Source organism: Perca fluviatilis, chromosome 6, assembly GCF_010015445.1.
Source record: "Perca fluviatilis chromosome 6, GENO_Pfluv_1.0, whole genome shotgun sequence".
Lineage (NCBI taxonomy): Eukaryota > Metazoa > Chordata > Actinopteri > Perciformes > Percidae > Perca > Perca fluviatilis.
Window position 1 is genome coordinate 21936882 of NC_053117.1, and position 16336 is coordinate 21953217.

The 16336-nt window shown below is 40.2% G+C and overlaps 1 protein-coding gene across 1 annotated transcript; it reads left to right on the forward strand.

The window, feature by feature from the left end:
* The first annotated feature begins 118 nt into the window (after nt 1-118).
* On the forward strand, nt 119-15032 carry pggt1b (protein geranylgeranyltransferase type I, beta subunit). Its single transcript, XM_039803369.1, has 9 exons — nt 119-246; nt 800-918; nt 2902-2966; nt 3485-3636; nt 4010-4142; nt 6198-6243; nt 8023-8207; nt 8946-9054; nt 11300-15032. Exons 1-9 carry the CDS (start codon nt 119-121, stop codon nt 11464-11466), a joined length of 1104 nt encoding a protein of 367 aa, XP_039659303.1. The 3' UTR covers nt 11467-15032.
* Nucleotides 15033-16336: the final 1304 nt, after the last annotated feature.

Consider the following 16336-nt stretch of genomic DNA (forward strand, 5'->3'; position numbering starts at 1 on the left):
GAAAAAGAAGAAGAGATCAAGCTTCTGAGCTTCTTTTTTGGTACGTTCCTGTAGTGTGAGCTTTTATTTTGAAATACAACCATACCGGAAAAGATTCCTTATAGGTGCGGATGCAAAGATGGCGGAAGAGGAGAGCCAATTTGAAGAATTTGACCAAATAGACTTTTTAAGAGATAGACATGTACGATTCTTCCAGAGGACACTTCAGGTGTTACCTGAGAGATATGCCTCGCTGGAAACAACCAGGTACATTTGCTGGAATGAAAAACGTTGCTTTAGGTCATATGTTTTGCTGAAGAACCTGACTAGCATTAAAGCTAGCTGTGTTTCAACCGCTTTGAATGAAGGCTAGTGCTACTTAGCTTAGCGGGCATGCTAACATCAGCAATGACAGAGAAGTTATGGCAGATTGGCTGTAGTAAAACGAAACTAACTGTACAGTTGGGGTACGACACACTGTTCAACTAATTAAAAAACGTTAGTAGGTTATATTATCATAGGAATAAGGCTCACAAAAAATGGATTCTTAAATTGGACAGATTATTTATTTTATTTGTAAACATTACTATATCTCCAGTGACGTTACAAGCTTGCCAACAGCAGACCTTAAGTGTTAGTCAACCAGGCTTTTAAAAAAAAAATGTTTTTAAAGATATTGTTTTAGGTTGGGTTTTATCACCCAGTAATCGAATGTAACTGTTCACTGCCACAGTATACATTGCCCCTGATTTTATGGATAGCTGTGACTATGCATTCGTTCTTATAGTTTGTATATGATTGATATCTGCCTTCTTTCCAGGTTAACTATCATATTTTTTGCCCTGTCTGGTCTTGATGTGCTGGACGCTCTGGATGTGATTGATAGGAACACCATGATTGAGTGGATCTATTCCCTACAGGTTCTACCCACAGAGGACCGTAAGTCTCAATGCTTCTCACTTTTTCACACCTGACTGTTAATAAGATGAGATTAAACAGTTAATTATAAAAGGTTTGCAGTACAAGTACTCATTGCCAATCCCAGTATGCAGAAATATTAAAATATACCCTTTTTAGAATAGGGGAAAATACCACATTCATACTGCATGTTTTTGCCAAAAACTGCATGGAATTAGCATAAAGTGGGCATCTATGTAAAGGGGAGACTAGCGTGTACCCATAGAACCAATTTTCATTCAGATATCTTGAGATGAGAGGTCAAGGGATGGCCTTGCTAGTTTTTCCCTTATTTACTTTTAACTTATTTAGCTTTCTTACTATTCTTCAAGATCCCTGGCAGTCCCGCAGGTCTTTTAGGGTTAAAAGATCAATCTCTAAATATTATGAATCAATATCAGATCATTCAAATGAAGATCGATTTGAATCTGGGAAAAAATGAAAGAAGCAGTCACCGTTGAGAAAATACTTCGAGGAATAGATACTAGAGGCAGAGAGGCTAGTTTAGAAAAGTTTTTTTATTGCTGTAAGGGGCACACTGGGTGTGGTTTCTAAAATTTCCAGGGCAGGGACCTTAAGTGGTTTGGGTGGTGGTGTGTGAATGTTCACGTAAAAAAATTAAATAACATAAAGGGATAGTTTGGAGTTTTTGAAGTGCGATTATTTGAGGTACCTACTATAGTCAGTGTATTACCTAACATAGATGGCGGTCAGCAGGCTCCCAGTTTGAAGAAGCAGGCAGGAGAACCGACATGGAAGCTAAGCAGTGTTATGCTTTGGATAGGGACAGCAACAAAATGTATTTGAGCCAACAAAAAAAAAGAAAAAAAAATAGCTAAATAAAGTTTACACTATATTTAGAATGTTTTCACTGCTTTATCTTGCTGTCAGATAACATTTTTCCAATGGAGACCTGAAGCCATTATTTATGCTATTTTCAAAGTGACCAGACTCCCTTAACAAAAACAGGAATTTTACTTTTCAGAACACCAGAGTTGCTGGTCCTTAATGGGTTAGTTTGTTTGATTTTGGTGAATCAAAACTAATCCTTTAAAACACCAAAGTCGCACAATAACAAACTAACTAACCTGCTGGCAAACAAACTGGACTCCACAGGTCCTCCTCACCTCACCTGTTCCAACCGTACCTCTGTTCATCAGGGAAAGTTGGTCTCTACATATTTAATGACTTGTTTTTCTCTGTCTCTAACAAGCCACTCTGTGCCATCTGTTTAGATGCCCAGTTAGTTCATTATTCAAGGCATCAACAGAAATCCTATCAAGCCGTGCTTGATTGGTCTAATTTTTGCTGCTGCCATATGTTTGGGGTCTGGCTGGTTTTCTGGCATTAGATGTGAAAATACAGCATGGGAGGCACTTGAGATTTCCTAATGTGTCACTTCTGTCTCTGATGTTGTTACAGGTACCATTTTTCAAATCAAAATTTGGTTAGCAGAAAGTTTTGTTTTCAACATTTGTATGCTGAAAATGCATTAATATTGTAGACCTTTTTTGGCTTGACTGAATACAAATTTGAAAAGTACAAATTGAAGAATAGGTGAGCATTGCTCTTCCTGTCTTTTATAACGCAACATCTTCAATGTGTTGTGAGCCATTTCAGTCAGAAATGGTAATATTATGCGTGACACATTTATGAAATATTGTACTCAGATTAGTTTGGTTGCCATTTGCAGTATGATGATATTTTGTTAATTGGGTTCTGCCATATCTATTGTTTCTGTCATGGCCAGTAGATGGCAGCAGTATACTTTTTTAGCTAGCTGAGCATCTTTGCAGCACCTTTTTGGGAGGTCAACACAGACAGAATGAGACCTAGTTTGTGAGACAGTAAAACAGAGTAGGGCAGCAGAGTAGGGTTTTCTTGTTCCAGTTTGTCTTTGTGATTATCAGTACATAATGCTTTCTTACATCTCTACCTTCTCTTCTCCCTGTCATTTTCTTACAGAAGTTAACCTTAGTCGTTGTGGGTTTCGAGGATCGTCACATATTGGAATTCCTTACAGCACTAAGGTACTGCCTTACCCCACTTTCCCACACTGTTTTTAGACCTCATCCCAAGTTTGACCACACATTTTGTCTTGTATGTAAAATATAAAGCACCCCCTCCCTTTGTATTAGTCTAAAGATACATTTTGGGTAAACATATTCACTGCTGTGATCCCATTTATATTAATCCTTCTTAAAATATTTTTAAGCCATTTCCATCATTGTCCTAAGTCGTTCTTTCACATTAGGGGGTCTGGGCCATTTCCAGTTTTATTAGCATAATTTCAGCAGCTGTCATTGTAAGATGTGGTTGTCACATTTGGCTTTGCTTCTCTTTCCCCTATGGAGACATAGTTGTCGATGTAACGGCAAAAGGTTCTGTTTTTAGCTGTCTGTAGAAAGCTAAATAATTGATCTGTCTGGTTGTTTTTAAACTGCTTCTTTTTCTCCAGATGTTTGTTTTAAGTACTGTAATCTCTCATTTCTGTTTGACGTTACATTGCAGTGGTATAAATAATATCTTGTTTTGATATTTTTTTCAGGGGCCAGGTGTGCTCCATCCATATGACAGTGGCCATGTAGCCATGACCTACACTGGGCTGTGCTCGCTGCTAATACTGGGAGATGACCTGAGCCGGGTTAACAAACAGGCCTGTCTGGCTGGTCTCAGAGCACTGCAGCTGGAGGACGGCAGGTCAGTGTGGACACACACACACACACACACACACACACACACACACACACACGTATTTACACCCTGATTTATACCCTGATTTATACTGGCACTTCACTTATTTATACCTGAGGTCATGTGAACACTAGCAGTCTTAATGCAGACTAATATTAACTCAAGTTGGGTCCTACAACAGTAGTTTCTTTGTCCACACACACTCTCAGACAGACACACAAATACATTGTGTATATCATGTCTGGCAGATAAGCCTATCTTCAGACATTAATATATGAATTAACACTTTAGCAATTTCATATGACTATGTTATGACTTAAATGCTCACATTCTGAACATAACTCTCCTGTCTTTGTGGCTTTCTGTGTCTTGCTTCCAGTTTCTACGCAGTGCCAGAAGGAAGTGAAAATGATATACGGTTTATCTACTGTGCCGCTAGTATCTGTTACATGCTGGATGACTGGTCAGGCATGGACATCCAAAAGGCCATTGAGTACATAAGGGGAAGTTTGGTGAGTAGATGTTAAAAATGTAGAATGAGGCATTTAACTGTGGGGCGATTAAGACGTTTTTGGTACAACCTCTGTTTCTGCAGCATTCAAAGCCGTGCCTCTACACTTGAATGGGGAGAATAGGCCACCCATCTTCAGTAGGTGGCACTCTGCCTAGAAATACTTCATTTATAATAAATGTGTGTGTGGGTGGGGGGGGGGGGTCTTAAAGCTGTAGCAGAGGTTTTTCCACCTCACCAGGTGAAAAACATGTTCCAAGTTTATGATGTGGCACTTAAGCGATATTTTTGTCAGATTGTTAAATGACATTTAACTCAACCCTTTCTTTAGCCTCAGTGTTTGATTTGCCATCAGACATGGGTTTGGCACATCAAAGTGGTCTGTGTGAGGTATTGTCTTCATCCCCGTCATCTCAGTCTCTTGTACAATTCAAGTCCCCAGAGCAGATGTTCTCATTCACCTCTAAACTTCAGCTTATTTTAAGTTGAAGACATTTAACACAAGAGTGTTTCATTACATGTATCTCCATTGTGCACAGGGTGTGTATGACTCTGTTTCACACACACACACGCACACACGCACACACAGACACACAGACAGACGAGAGAAAGAGCTCTGTTAATTAGTTAACAGACAACTGTGATTCTTGTCTGAAAGGTATATTTATCCACTGGCCACATGCTGGCGAGTGTATTCCAAAATGTTTTGGTAATGCAAGTAAGCTGTTGGTGACTTTAAAGGAGAATTCCGGCGCAAAATGAACCTAGGGGTTAATAACATGTGTACAGAGTTGACCGTTATCTTGGATCTGTTTTATTGCTAATCGAATGTGTCTCTAGCTTGAAACAAGCTAGTGCAAACCGCTGATTAGCTTATAAAGCTAGTCGTCACCGTGGAAGTGTGGTGCTATTTTTGAGCCTTGTTAGTGGCATAGAAATAGCGATTTCTTTTTACTTTACCCTCTGCCCCGACGACTAGCTTTATAAGCTAATCAGAGGTTTGCACTAGCTTTTTTCAAGCTAGAGACACATTTGATTAGCAATAAAACAGATCCAAGAGAGCGGTCAACTCTGTACACATGTTATTAACCCCTAGGTTCATTTTGCGCCGGAATTTTCCTTTAAGTATACAGAAACCACCAAATGACAGCTGGTTTAGTGTCGAAAATCCTGGAACAGTAGTTTACTAGCTACACTGAAGTTTCACTTACATTTGTATGGTGCCATGTGTCCATTTACCAACATTATTGTTATGGTCTGATCAGACCAGTGACTGCCATCTGTTGAACTTGTTTTTTATTAGGAACCACTGCTTATGATAGGCAGTTGTTTTTCATAAAATTGCTTTGAAACTTATCAGTTTCATGATATGTAATTTCTTCTTTCTATGAATAGAAATGACTTCAACCTTAAGGTCATGAAGCAAGCTCATTTTAGCTGCTCTGTTTCATAAAAAAGTTGGTTTAGTCAGTGAAATAAAAGTTAAACCCATCTGGGACCATTACCACTTATTGTGCAACATTTTTAGTTAAATGAAAGGCTGATCAAATATGTGAGGAAAGCCTAAACAACAAAAGTGCACTCTAGCTGTTGGATAAAAAATAAAACTTGATTTAACTGAATTATGGGAAATTTAGCAAGTTAGTAATTCATACAGTGGATGCCTGATTGCAACACAACTAAATACAAGGAAGAAGGAAATGCCAGATGATGCATCCAGTTGTGACCAGTAACAACAAATAGTATGTCTGAAGACTCATTTTGAGAATGACACATCACATTTGAGCAGTTCTGTAGTTCCAATGCCAGTTAAAACAGTTGGGAAGGCATATTGGTGTTTGTTCGTGGTGACCACTTTAAATTCAGTTTTAAATAATGACTCACAATTGTGTATTTATGCTTTTTAAAAGATAGGTTCAATATTAATAAATACAGGGAGTAAATGTATGCAGTTCAGCCTCTTCTGACGCTAATCTCTTTCCAGGCTCACGTAAGCCTTTCATGACCGTTGAAATATTGCTTGTAATTGAATGGCTCTTCTTTGTCCCCTACACAGTCATACGACAATGGGTTTGGCCAGGGAGCTGGGCGAGAGTCACATGGTGAGTATTGTCATCTTGTAATGGCTTATACTTAGTTACAGATGTCAGAAATGTGCGTTTGAAAGCTGTATGCACGTCAGTGGGTGGGTGGGTGGGGGGTACAAATTTGCACATTTGGCAGCCCAGATTCAAACGTCTGATTTATGAATATCATCAAGGTTCATATCGGATCACGTTTGTGGGTGCATTGGTGGTGTCGTAGTAGAGGGCATGACAGAGGCTGATGGGAGTAACAGGTTTAAAGGATTAGCCATTAAAATTAATCTCTGTAGATACATTGTCTTCATTAATCCCCCTCCCCCCGTCACACACACACACACACACACACACACACACACACACACACACACACACACACACATTTCAAAGCACTGCTTGGAGCCTATCCATAGTCCCCATTTTGACATGTTAAAGGTAGCATTTTTTGTTCACTTTGTGACAGACTGCATAAATTAAATCTGTAGAAATAAAACCGCTTGAAGGGGCAGATTCTATTGCATCTTGGTTATTACCCTCCTTGCGATAAATTCAACTTCTATGATTACAGTCTTCATTGAGACTCAGCTCTCTTCTGCAAACCAGCCAACTCTGTCTAAGGGCTGATTACACATCAGTAGAGATATACAGTAGATGCCCATTACCCATCCACCCTTGAAGTGTGTGTTGGTTCAGCACCAAGACCTCCCGCACTGTTTGCTCTAAATTTGCACAGGCTCCTACACTGTTTTTATAAGGGATTTTGTTTGAACCACTCTGTAGTTTAATATGTGAAACATGATATTATAGAAACTATGTGCCAGGGTAATAAATTAACTTTCCCCATGTGTATGTTTTCAGGGTGGTTGGCATTTATCCCACAGCTTCCTCTATTTTTCAAACATTTTCTGAAGACCGACCGCTTCTGTTTCCGTTAAATGCACTTAAAAAATTCCCAATTGTTGGTTTTCATGAATAAAGTACTGTGGCCCGTGAGGGAAAATAGTTACATTCAGGTGTGAAAATGTATCCCAAACCTACTCTTAGAGTAAATTATCTTGGATTCCACAGTTATGCTTGATTCAGATTTATGTTTACCCCCCTGATCGTCTTGTGCCTCCAGCAGATAGTGAGCTAGACATGTTTGATTAGAGGCCAGTGTAACACATCGGTAGATTTACACCCCTGACCCCCACACTTCACCCCACCTTTTCTTTGTTTGTCTCCATCACACACACACACACACACAAATGCAGATAAGCAGCCAGAGATGGCGTGGATGTTTAGGGATGCGTTAAAGGCTTGGTGGTAATGAAAGCAGTTGACAGTTGGGTTGTAGAAGGTGACGGATAGCTGCTGCTTGTGTCCGTACTGATAACAGTCTGCCATTAATCGATGAGCACACTCATGTTTGTATGACTCTAGCTGTAAAGACACTTTGCATTCATTCCCTGCCCAAAGCATTTATTCTTTTCCACTAAAAAAGGTTTCAATTATTGTGCAGAGAAGTATAAACATGCAGCCATGAGGTAGCTCCACATTGTGATTATTTCCCAGTTAAGGTGGAAAGTGAGCTGCATGCTATCAAATATTTGGCAGTAAAAGAGCCCACACGCAGACACGCCCTCTGTTTTTACAGCAGGGCCCTGTAATCATCTATTTGTCTGTAATCAAAACATGTCAGGGTGAACCACTGGAAATGCATTTCACTTCTGATACAGTGTCAAAAATCAGTAGTCTCCATTTAATTGGATTCATTTATGTTATAAACTGTCCATATATATCCACTGTCTGTGTGCCCAGGTGGCTGGACGTACTGCGCCATAGCGTCTCTGTGTCTGATGGGTCGGCTGGAGGAGGCGCTGAGTCAGCGGGAGCTGGACAGAATCCGGCGCTGGTGTATCATGAGACAGCAGAGCGGCTTCCAAGGGCGCCCCAACAAACCTGTAGACACATGCTACTCCTTTTGGGTGGGAGCTACGCTCGAGGTACAGGCTGGTGTAACAGACACCTATTCACATACACACTCCTGCATGCATTAACATGTGTAGTGCATTTAAGTATTTTACCTCTGATTTGGCACCATTTTCTCATGAGAGAAAAGTTTTAAGAAGTGTAGCGGCATGCACTAAATACCATGGGGAATTTTTTAAATAGCACTGTATATACTCGCACTGTTGAAACAACTGGGTTAATCCCACACCCACATACACAAAACCCAAAAGAACGTGTGAGCAAACCTTTCAGCATGTGGGTCATAACTATGCCAGAGGTACTTACATACGTGCACACACATGGTCCAGAAAACTGTGAGCTAAACTGCAACTAGCTATGAGTAAGCCAGGGATACAACCACACACGCACATAAGCAAACACAATGCAGGAAAACTGTGAATTTCTGGGTCAAAACTGTGCCAGAGGGACAAATGCGTGTGTTTTCTCCACTAGTATCTATATAGATGGAGATTGCAATAATCTACCTTTTGTGAAATTAAATGCAATGGCATAAGCATTAATGTGCTCTCTAAAACACAGCATGCTCCACATCTTTGTAATTGAAGAGGTATTTTAAATTGTAGAAACAACCAGTTGAAAATAATTAACAACTCTGAATTATATTGTTTAGTTTTTGTGTTTGCTTCCAAATGTCATGGTGAACCCTCTCTCTCCTTCCTCTCCTTTTCACTCACACTCTTGCCCCACCCACTCTCTCTCTTCTGTCCCAGCTGTTAGATGTGTTCCAGTATACGAACTTTGACAAGAACAGGAGCTTCATCCTGTCCACGCAGGATCGGTTGGTAGGGGGATTCGCCAAGTGGCCGGACAGCCATCCAGGTGAATGATTTGACTCAGCTGTTTCAGGAACATCTGCCAGTCATCAGAGTGCAAATAGAAAGACACTAGAGTAAAGCCAATGACAGAATACTGCCATGGTTGTTTTTATATGGTATTATAAGTAGGAGTGACACAAAAGTCATGTACCTTATACTTCATTAAAGGCAACAGCAGTGCAGACGTGGGTGGGGTTGAATGGCGTGTTTAATGTCTTTGTGGTGGAAACGCAAATAGACTATGTAGAGATTGCTGTTTAACATATTGTTGCAGTTTGTTTTCCAGTAGGTTCAATGATTACGCATCGAGGACAAAAAGATGTTGGAACTGAGCAGTTTCGATGTCCTTTTTATTGTCTTTCGGCTGAACAGTTTGTACCCTGGCCTCCACAGGTGCTGAGAGGTCAGGGTGGAGTTGTGGTTGGCAGTTTTTACTTGAGATCAATGGAAACACTCTTGTAATCCTAAACTTCAATGCTGCACATGTTTGTGTGTGTTCTTGTGTTCTTGCTGGCCCTTGTAATGTGTAATTGATGAGGCGATTGTTCGTAGGTAGCCCGAGGACATGGGAGATTCAGCTCCTCACATTACAGGAACAAGGCAGGGAAGATAGGCTGGAAAAGAACAATGAGGCAAAACAGACCCTGTATTGACAAAGGCAAAACAAAAGATTTTTAGGAAATTAAAGGGGCTCTTTTGAAGCATGGTTACAGATAGTATTGGACTTGCATGTACTTTTAACAGTGCAGTCATCATGCACAGCTACTGATGTACAGGATCTGGCCTGGGAAGGTAACAATGACATGGAACAAAAGAAAGTTCTGTGTATTTGTCAAGCAGATCTGGACCAAATGTAGTTTGAACAGTTGACACAACCTGCTTATGTCCACATTCACTCTTTAAGAAGGAATTAAGGTCATGATTATATGTTTTAAATGTTTAGAACAGTTGGTTTAATGTAGCGACAGGGTGGTTAAAATTTCAGCCCAAATTGATTGAATTGATTCTCAGTAAAAATCAAATGAAAATATAAGAATGTGCTGTTGCCATTGCCCTTGTAAAGACTAAAGTATTGATTAGTTTGAAAGGTTTCTATGCTGAAAATCCATTCTCTCCAGTATATCTCGCAGTATGATTAACTGTATGTGATACCACATGCACAACTTGCTCCTCTGATTTGGCAGCTCATTCCTTGACCGAATTGACAGAGCCGCCAAAACAACATGGAGTAAAGCCTAGTCTTTGCTGTATCCTGGTATCTCCGCCTTGATAACCCTAACAGCAGACAGAATAGAAGTATAAGGTTAGAAGAAGCCAAGGTGCATTTGAAAATGATGTGTATACAATTGCCCTATATCACAATTCGTGGTATGTACATCTAAATTGAAAAATATTACCTTATCAATCAAACCTTGGAATAATCCTGTAGCTCAGTCTGTAAGGAGTCGGGTTGGGAACCAGACGGTTGCTGGTTCAAGTCCCCATACGGTGGTGGACTAGTAGCTGCAGAGGTGCCAGTTCACCTCCTGGGCACTGCCAAGGTGCTCTTGAGCAAGGTACCAAACCCCCAACGGCTCGGGGCGCCTGTCCATCAAAAGCTGCAGCCCCCTCAGTCTGACATCTCTCCATTAGTGCATACATAGGTAGTGAGCATTTGTGTGAAATTCAGGCCTGTTTATGTGTATTCTAAAACATTGTAATTTCCCTTGCGGGATTAATAAAGTATAAATTGTTATTATTATTTTTCTTATTCTTCTTTACAACCTTAATTTAAGTCCACATGAATCCTGATTGATGCAGCTAATGGTGCTTTGATTGATTCTGATGTCTTTGTCCAATCATCTGTCATTTACTTATAATTCAATTACTGGTCCATTTACTGGCCTGTGCTGCTTTTACTCTGGTCCCAGGGGAGGGAAAGGGCCATGATGCTAACCTATATGCATTATTTATATCTTCTTAAAGGAGTAGTACAACAAAAAACCATGCTTCTGCATAATGGTGGTTTTTTATATTGCAAATAACATTTTGTTAATTCAGTAATGGAGAGTGAGGTGACAAATACTATCGTCTTCATAGCTCTGATCAAGTCTACAGACCTGTCACATGCAGGTGCTTCTGCTGCCAGACATGTTGCCATCACTGACCTAGTTTCTCCCTTTTTCCCTCCTTTCTTTCACTCTTTCGTCCCTCACTATGTTCCCCATTTCTTCACTCTCCCCCTTTCTCTCACCTTTCCTTTCCACCAGACCCTCTCCATGCCTACTTAGGGCTGTGTGGTTTGTCTCTGATCGGAGAGCCCAGTTTGAGGAAGGTCCACCCAGCTCTTAACATCACCCAGAGAGCCTTTCAGCACGTCCAGCAGCTGCAGCAGACGTGGAGGAGCAGCACTGGCAGCTGTAGCAGACAGCATTGAAAGCAGGGTGTTCCACAGCTCTGTCTCTGAACAGGTTCAGTAATCAGGAACATCTAACCGTAGTCAGTCAAAGGTGACTGCGTCTTGAAGATGTTTGGCCACTCATGTGAGAGGCCTCCTCATTTCAGAAATCAGGAAGGTATTTAAGAGCCCAGTTACACGGTAGTAACTTTGGGGAGCTTATTTTAAGTCCATCAAGAGTGACTTTTCTGTTAAGCAAAATACGCCACACTTTTTTTTTTTTTTTGCTGCCTTTTGATTATTAGACCGTTGTAAATAACAATGTGCATTGTAGTTTGTGGGGATAAAGTGATGTGCCAGAAAGTCAAATTTGAGTCACTAGCGACTCGAAGAAATTCCAGATGCCTCAATTTTGCTAACTTTTTCATGATGCAGTTTTGGAAGCTTCTTGCTCCTCATCATAGTCAACAACACAATCTACTGTAAGCCTTCCTAGCCAAGGATGAACTGACTCACTTTACATGAACATAAGAAACATCCTCAAACTAAATTGTATTCACTGAGACCCTGTCGAGGGCTTGGGGAAAATCTAACTTGTGTCTTTAAATGGTTATGGAGTAACGGGTGGCTTCAGTAGCTGAAAGTTTTTAGTGGGCTGAATAATGTCCTGGTATATTACGACAATATAGCAAATAAGTTCGTTATTTATGTTCACAAACCAGTATAACAACCAGTGGTAATCTTAGGGGTGAAATATGAAGACTGTTAAGACAAAATTGGATGTTTCATTTAGACAGTATTTTTTTGCCCCTCTAACATCTCCATCCTCATGTTGCTCATCAACGCCTCGAGCGCTCCAGTCCCAAAGGTGATACCAGCCTTGCAAGTAAACTCCCCCATGTTTCTCACTTCAGCTCCCTGCAGGTTCAATGTACAGGCTTTTTTCAGTGTTCAAGAGAGATTTTAATGATAATAGAACTGCTCGGGTGAAATTTATGGAAAAGGCTGCATAGAGCCAGCAATCACCCCAAGGAACAAATCTATGACTGGAGAAAAAAAAATCTAAAACAAAAAAAATAATAGTTTTGCTACAGGCCTTATCATTTCAGATCACAGAAAACATAATTTATTGTTCACATCTTTCCTGAGGCTAACAGAAAAAACAGATTGGGCCTCTTAAGGGAATTTGCTTAAAAAAGACAAGGTAAAAAAACCAACAAGGTAGTAGCTGTCAGTTTCAGCCGCAGATCCCATCCCGACATCCCCTGACTTCTAACCTCGAACTGATCCGAGCTACCATACTCCCTGCAAGGCACTCGCCAGGCTGAAATCAATAGGAGAAAGATGAGACCGCGGCATCAAACTTGGGGAAATGCATTTGCTTTTGAACAGCACTGGGAATTGACATGTTATTTTCAGAACAGAACAGGACGCAGGGCAAAAACAAATAACGATGCCCAGAGAGTCAGGTTGCAGAAGTAACATCCAACACATCACATCTCTTTGAGCTACTTGCAGCTCACACGAGCGACCTTCCAGCCTTCACGCTCCTGAGCTGAGATACAAATTAGGCAATGAAATTCAGAATTGTGCCCAACCTGTTCCTTTTGCCTTCTCATCACACCTATGAACTTGATTCCCAGCGAGTGACATTTCTTTTTTAACTATTTTTTTTTTTGGGGGGGGCTTTTCTGCCTTTAATGTTTGACAGGACAGCTAGGTGAGATAGGGGGGAGAGAGAGAGAGGGGGAAGACTTGCAGGAAATTTAGTGACATTTCTGGCTTCACAGGTTCCTCCAGCCCCGTGCTGAAGCCACACCCTTTCATTAGAGGACCGCTGTTACAGCACATGCCTGCTCCCTGAGAGTAGGCGAGTGTGGACGAGAGAATATCGCAGTAGGTCAGAATTACAGTGGCCGGTCTGCAACATGTTTTGCAGGAGGCTACTGTGCGTAGCACCATTTCTGACTGGATATGAAAATATAATATCACCTTTTGTGGTTTACTTTCCACCATCACAAATGAAGCTGTAATTGGCCTCGTCTCCGTTCCCGCCAAGTTGCCCTCTTTTTCAGACTTAGAAACGGAGCAGGCAGACAGAGGAGAGGTGAATAAATAAATAATTTGACCCATCTATTATTAAAAGGGAACTGTCAGAGGCTGGAATCACCTCTCTGAACCCTGACTGAACCCCCAGTGTTATATATCCTTATTTTGGTGCAAAATCAATTTCTTTTTTGCTTTAGGTTTTGTTACTGTTTTGCCTAAGACAATAGGCTTTGCTATGGTTGCTCTTGGCAACTTATGTCCTGTCACAAACACTTTGTTAGTTACCATAAAATATTTGCTAAAGCTATGACTTTCATTGCTACTGCTGAATTGCGCCTCAGACGCGCACATAATGTTATAATGCAGGCTCAATAAAATTAGCTTTTAAATTTTTCACTATGTAATATTCTGGTATCAATCTTTTTTGTAACTTCGTTAGTCCTGAATCAAAACTGCACTGAAAGAGAACGATCATGTCTACCATGCATCTTCTCAAGTGACTTTTACTACTTTACCCTTCTTAGGCTGGGTTCTGTCCTTAGTGTACATAGGCCAAGTCACATGGCAAAACCACGCTCTCAAACTCTGAAATGTGCCTCACGTAGCATTGTTCTGGGTCACTGCTCTCTGAATGCTCTCTTTTTCCTTTTTCTGACTTTGCTACATGTACAGCGTGCTTAAATTGGGCTTAGCTTGGCTGTTATTATCAAGAATGGTACTGACTATACTAGTGTTCTCTGGAGGGGGTGCAGGGAAGGTGTATCCTAAATCCTACTCAACATTCAGGAATTGGAACACCTAATCTGTAAAAAAAAATGTTCCTCCTCCCATCTTTGTTGAGTTCATTTATCCAATCAGACATTAGCTGACTGGTAGAGGTCACTTTACGAGAATCTGACTTTGTCCCTTCATGTCTGATCGATAATGTATTTCTAGAAGGAGGGGAGAATTCATTGAGACAGAACCCATAAATGCTAACTCGACTTTTAAAAAGGATGAAAGATTGGACGGATGGATTTGCCACTCAGTGCATCTCAGCAGTTGTTATATTGTGTCTCAGTTTTGCTACATCATGCTGCAGTCGATGCTCTCAGTCCCACAGCATGTAAAGAGGGGGCCGAGGCTTTGCGCTTTTAAGATGGCTGCAGCGTTTGGATCATCCTGAGATGTGAAAGGATTGTGAAAGTCTTTTGAGATGCAGCCAAAATGCCACACATGGTCTACCATGAACCCTTGCTTTATCATCAACTAATATACATAATGTAATAATAAATAACAATAAATGTAATGGAATTTATTTTTTCTATGCTTTGTAGACATATTGAGTGTAGATAAATCTGTAAATGTCTTAAAATATGTGACTTCTATTGTGCAGTTGTTCAAGATGAAAAACAATGTTTACAGCTACATCAGTGAGACAGAGGAATTGGATATGCAAATGTTGATAATATGTGATGTATCAGTACTTCATCTTTGAATTTGAAGACCGTAATGTTGATTCTGGCTTGGCGGTGCATACTGTATTTATGTTGAATAAAAACACATACTAACTTTTACAATTGTTCTGGTTTCAGTGTGAGATCTCAGGATTACTTTTGGATAAAAACAAGGCGTTTATCCCCTCTGGAGCATAATGTGGTCCAGAAATTTCATGGCAATTTGCCTATTAGTTTGTGATGTATTGTGCAAAGTTGATATTTAGTCTTGAAGGGGGTTCTAAGAGAGGCTTTACCTCTGGAAATCATGAGTATTCAGTTGGTCCAAAGAAAACTATCCATTAGTTGTTTGATTTATCAAATATCTTATTAGAAATGGAAAACGTTTCCTGATGGTGGCTCTAGGAGGAAAGAAAAAAACAGGACAATGAGAATTCACAGAAACTTAATTAGAAATCTCACCATTAGTTTTTGAAATGCCTAGTCATGTACCAGAATGTTGGTCAAGGAGTAATAGTGGCCTGATCGGGTCACGAAAATCATTAAAGAACCCTCAAACTAAAAACCAAATCTCAATCCAGATCTGCACCCAAAACAAAAATCACTTAGTCTTTCAATGTATTGCATTGAAATCTTGCATTTTTATCCTGCAAAAAAGAATGGGACAAAAACTCCTCATGCTTATCAACCTCTGGGGACCATCACTACTACTATAATATGTCTTGCCTATTTGGCCTGTAGTTCTCTTGCTCTGTACATAAGTGTTGTTCGGACCAAAACAGGGCTGCTTGCTGCAAGAATATAACCATTTGGAGACAATCTGATATGATCTTGGTTTGCTATCAAATCAACAAGTTTGCATCTTGCATCCCACTGGTATAATGAAAAGAATAAAGTAATTTAAAATATCCCTATTATACCCACAAGATCTAGATCAATGTTTGGCCCAATACTGGTCCTTTTTAGAATACCTCTATTTTCGGCCCCTGTTGTAATTTATTAGTCTTGAGTTACGATAACTATTCAGAGCACGAGGTTTTACATTCTGATGAAAGGTAGACTAAAATCTGAGGCAGGTATTGTTACTTCTAGTCAGAAATTAGATATTTCATCCATCTCATTATGCCTGTCCCGGGTCAAACGGGATGTCTTTTAAGCTTTGATGGGGTTTCCCTTTTCGTTTCGTGGCCATTTAAGAAGTAAGTAGACTAAGGAGGAGTAGTTTGTCTTTCCTTCAGGAAAAAAGAAAAGATGGGTGTCGTATGATTACCTACAACAGCTGAGTTTAAAAGACCAAGTTCTTATTTCCTTTCCCAGTAGACTGTGGTTGGATGACTCACAACTGCTCTATTTTTAACTTCAAAGACAACAACTGGTCAGCATTTTTCCTAATTTGCCTCAATTGCCTTATATTTTGCATCCTA